This window comes from Penaeus japonicus, unplaced genomic scaffold, assembly GCF_977035675.1.
Source record: "Penaeus japonicus unplaced genomic scaffold, GWHDUDI00000001_assembly GWHDUDI00000038, whole genome shotgun sequence".
NCBI lineage: Eukaryota > Metazoa > Arthropoda > Malacostraca > Decapoda > Penaeidae > Penaeus > Penaeus japonicus.
In genome coordinates, this window is record NW_028234440.1 from 14803459 (window position 1) to 14808458 (window position 5000).

At 41.9% G+C, this 5000-nt stretch overlaps 1 protein-coding gene across 4 annotated transcripts in view; it reads left to right on the top strand.

Moving 5' to 3' along the window:
* The window catches only part of Cen (cerebellar degeneration-related protein 2-like), a 182067-nt gene that overhangs the window by 127057 nt on the left and 50010 nt on the right, over positions 1 to 5000 (top strand). The window contains exon 1 of one of the 4 annotated variants that reach the window (XM_043025849.2): positions 2782 to 2866. The exons of the other annotated variants lie outside the window; for them this stretch is intronic. Within the exon in view, the coding sequence (XP_042881783.2) occupies positions 2797 to 2866 (70 nt within the window). The 5' untranslated portion in view covers positions 2782 to 2796. Of the gene's footprint in view, positions 1 to 2781; positions 2867 to 5000 lie in introns of those variants that run through there. 4 annotated transcript variants of the gene reach the window in all.

Sequence of the window (5000 nt, forward strand, 5' to 3'; positions counted from 1 at the left end):
AAAATGAGTTTTTAAAAGATCTCCTGACTTTATTTTTAAATTGACTAAATCAAAGCATGAATTAATCTTTGGGATTTGCTTCTAAACGGATCAGAAACGAAATGAAATACAAATCTTTCGGTAAGCCAACATTAACTTAATCTTTAGTTCTGAAATTATGTAAATAATCACGAAACAAAATGGGAAGTGAAAGGCAAAAAATGCTTGCTCGTTTAAGAGTGATTGCAATTCAATAGATTACGTTGCATTGGTGTTTCTCGATGTTTATTATGATGTTGGATGATTGGATGAACGAAAGTCGTGCGTTTGGTTGTTAGTTGCTGTTATTATACTTAATTAATATTATCATTGTTATTATCCTTATCAGTTCTTATCATCATTGTTATTATTATCATTGTCACTAGTATTACTGTTTTTATTGTTATTGTTATCATCATTATTATTGTTATTATTATTATTACTACTACTATTATTATTATTATTATTATTATTTTAATGATAATAATAATAATGATAATTATTATTATTATTATTAATATTAATATTGTTATCATCATCATCATCATTACTACTACTACTAATCATTTTGATTATATGTTGTCTCATTATTCTCAGCATCATAGTTATCCTTATAATCATTACCATCACTACCATTATTGCTTCACCATCAACCCAATCAAAAGGAAGAAGGAAGAGAGTGCGAGCAAAGGGGGAAGGAGAGGGGGAAGGAGAGGGGGAGGGGGAGGGGGAGGGGGGAGGTCCAGGGGAAAAGGAGTCACCGGTTCCCTCACGAAGGGCAGGGTGACGAAGCAAACTTTGCTTAAGGGTGACACGTCTGTGCTTGTGTGTGTGCGTGAAGGAGGGAGAAACGGGAGACGGCGAGGGGGGAGAGGGGAGGGAGAGGGGAGGGAAGGGGAGGTGAAAGGGAGAGGGAGGGAGGGAGGGAGAGGAAAGGAGAAGGGAGAGGGGAGGGAGGGGGAAGGTGAAAGGGAGAGGGGAGGGAGGGGAAGGTGAAAGGGAGAGGGGAGGGAGGGGGAAGTGAAAGGAGAAGGGAGAGGAAAGGGGAGGAGGAAGGAAGAGGAGGGAGAGGAGATAGGAAGGAAAAAGAGAGAGGGGAAGGAAGGGAAAGAGAGAGAAGGACATGAATGAAAGGGAAAGCGAGAGGAGAGAGAGAGAGAGAGAGAGAGAGAGAGAGAGAGAGAGAGACAGAGACAGTATTGGCCACAAACCTCCTTTGTTTCTCGCCTTATTTAAGAGCCGAAAACAACGGCTTTTGAGGAAGGAGGCTTTTGACCTAGTCATCGTCACCGCTACTTTCCCGTCCGTCTCTTGATCAGCTGTTTCATCCGTCGCTCCAGTTGTTGTTGTTGGTGTTTTTGTTGTAATTGTTGATCTTTCACGTTTGTGTGTTTGTGTGCGCTAGTGTGTGCGTGAATGTGGTGTATATCCTTTACCTACGTTTGTTTGTTTGTTTCTACCTGCATAGGCATATATAAAATGTGAAGTTAATGATATTGATGATAATGATAATAGAAAAATAACTCAAATGATGATATTAGTAACAACAATGATGATGATAATGATAATAGTGCCAATGATGATAATAATGATAATGATAATGATGATATTACCAATAAAGTAAGAAATTAATATATAGATATAAAATCCGGATGAGGTTCCCATGCACACTTAAGATTTGTTCATGAGGTGGTGATGAGGGGCGGGTCGGAGGAAGGAACACCACACTCATCACCTCTATCGGGTTACTTACTCATCACCGAATGCCGAGGCGAGGAAAGGATGCCACGGGGGGAGGGGGAGGGAATGCTCCAAGGGGCATTTCCCTTTGGCATCTTTTCGTGTTTGTTTGTTTGTTTGTTTTGGTTGTTTCATATCTGTGATCTCGTCTGTCTCTTATTAGGTGTTATTTATTGTTGTTCGTTATTTGTGTGAGTCTCCCCCCCCCCCTCTCTCTCTCTCTCTCTCTCTCTCTCTCTCTCTCTCTCTCTCTCTCTCTCTCTCTCTCTCTCTCTCTCTCTCTCTCTCCCTCTCTCTCTCTCTCTCTCTCTCTCTCTCTCTCACACACACACACACACACACACACACGCACACGCACACGCACACGCACACACACACACACACACACACACACACACACACACACACACACACACACACACACACACACACACACACACACACACACACACACACACACATACATACACACACACACACACACAAGCGCGAGCGCAAGCACATACTCATTCACACTCTCACTCGCTCTCTATCTCGACCTCTGTCTCTCTCAAAGTCAGTCTCTCCCTCTCTCCATCTCCCTCCAATCCCCCCCCCACCCTTTCCTTTCATCTCTCTACCCCCCCCCCTTCACACCCCCTATTATGACCTGTGTGGTTTGCCAGACTCCATTATGACTTCCTTTGAAACCGACATGACCTCTCATTGCGTGCGTGTGTGTGTGTGTGTGTATGTGTGTGTGTGTTCGTGTTTGTGTGTTTGTGCGTGCCTGTTCATGTATTTTTGTGCCCGGCCGTTTGCTAACATAACAAATATTTAGGCTTTTATGGATATGCTATGCCTACGTATGAATATCAATTTGCACTCATGAGCGAAATCTACATACAATTATTTTTAGTGTAATCGCGTTCATCCCTTAATTTAAGATAAAGGAGAAAAATCTACTTTTCGTCCTTTACCGATCAAAAAAGGGAAAAAATACACGCAATTCTAAAAATAATACCCATGAAAAAAAAAATATATATATGTTCGTTTATAATGCTTTTGACTTTCTCTTTCCAGGTGAGTTTGAGGGGAGGAGGGCGATCCGCAGGAACAGCTGACGGAGGTTCGAACACTTAAGTACCATTTTGTCTTCTCTCGATTTTGAATTTATCCTTTGACATTACACTGATTTTGAGTTTCACAGTATGCCTTTTGGGGGAGTAAATTCTATAGCAAAAATAGCGAAAGCAGGGAACAATAGAACATCGATAAGGCGATACAGAAGGAACAAAAGAGAAATTTGTAAATGATAGATATTGTAACAGGAAAGGCATATCGAGCCCTTTATAAGCTGAGAGGAAGAGAAACGTTTTCCGAATCGGAATCCAAACGTTTATTCGAAACGTTGATTGAGGAAGAGAAAGAAGTCCCTGTTGCTTGATGTGGATTTCTCCTCTTATTATCTTTATTATTTTCCTCCAGTTCTTTTTACTCTTTGTCTTATTTTTTTACCTTTTTTCATGTTATTCCTTTTCTTGCTTTTCAATCTTGTTCTTACTATTTTCATTTATTTCTTCCTTCATCCTTTTCGTTTTTTTCTGCTCCTCTTGTTTTGTTCTGATTCTTTTCGTCCTTTTTTCGTCTCCTCTTCTTCTTTATTATCTTATTAATACTGGTAATAATGATGATAGTAATAGTGATAAAATTAATAAGAAATACAGTAATAATGGTAATAAAGATAACAATAATAATACTATTGATAACGACGCAGCTAAAAGGACCATGTTGCAGTAACAAGTAAAAGTGAACCGAGGCGGAAAGCAGGTGAACCGTGATCGAAGGGGAAAAGGCACGCTAATTAACAGAGCAAGGAGGACACGCTAATTAACAAGGTATATTTGGTGATGAGGGTTTCGTGAGCTGACGTCGAAGGCCTTTTAAAAGGGAGGCAAAAAGGGAGCTGTAAAAGGCGAGTGGGGATTGCCGTTAGGTCGCTCTGGCTATGCTTGTTCAATGGCGGAGTGAGCTTTGTGTGCCCCGCCTTATAGCCTTGGTTGGGGATACGTGCGTAGTGGTTTTTAATTGGATTACTTTACAAAGATAAACTCGGCGGTTTTTTGTCTTGCTGATAAGATAATTTGTCAGATATTGGTTGAGATGAATGTGAAGATTGCATGATCATCAGTATTTTGGAGAGGGTACGCTTATATCTGATTATTTATAACTAGAGGATACACACACACACGCACACACACACACACACACACACACACACACACACACACACACACACACACACACACACACACACACACACACACACACACACACACACACACACACACACGTACAGCCACACACACAGGCACACAGTAACAACGAAACAAACAAACAAATAGACGTGAATCTGCCTGTCGCTGTGCCTGTAGCTCTGCACATGCAAGTTCTTGTGCTTGTTTCCTACGTGCCTGTGGTGTATGATACGAGGTTCTTCTCCCATCTGGAGGCTGTTGACCTGGAGAGAGAGGCACACGTGAGCGCCTCAGGTCAGAGGTCACGCCGCCACGTCTGGAAAGTCTCGGATCATCGATTCGTGAAGAAATTCAGTTAATACGATTAAATCGGAGAGACTGACAGACAGACAGACAGATAGCAAGACACATAGATAGACAAGTGAGTTTGTAAGTGAAAGATCGGGAGAGACATGAAACGAGGAGGTGAGAAAGAGGGGAGAGGAGAGATGTGAAACGAGGAGGTGAGAAAGAGGGGAGAGGAGAGATGTGAAACGAGGAGGTGAGAAAGAGGGGAGAGGAGAGATGTGAAACGAGGAGGTGAGAAAGAGGGGAGAGGAGAGATGTGAAACGAGGAGGTGAGAAAGAGGGGAGAGGAGAGAAAAGAACTGAGGTGGTGAGAAAGAAGGGAGAGGAGAGAAAGATCGGAAAAATGGATCACCACTGATTCAGCTACTATTTGATTACACATTACTTAACAATAAACAATAAATTATGCCTTAGATTGGTGTGCGCTTCGAGAATAATGCGCGGGTCCGGGAGGTCATAATTATAGGCATAGAAGAAGGTTATTATGAGGCCGTGACCTCGTGATAAATGGGGGGAATTGCGCCATATTTTTCTCTCGCGATGGGGAGGGGGGTACGAGAGGGAGAGGAGGAGGAGTTGAAGAAAATGACGATGAAGTTGAGGAAAAAGAATATGAAGAAAATGACGATGAAGGAGAAGAAAAAGAAGAAGAAAATG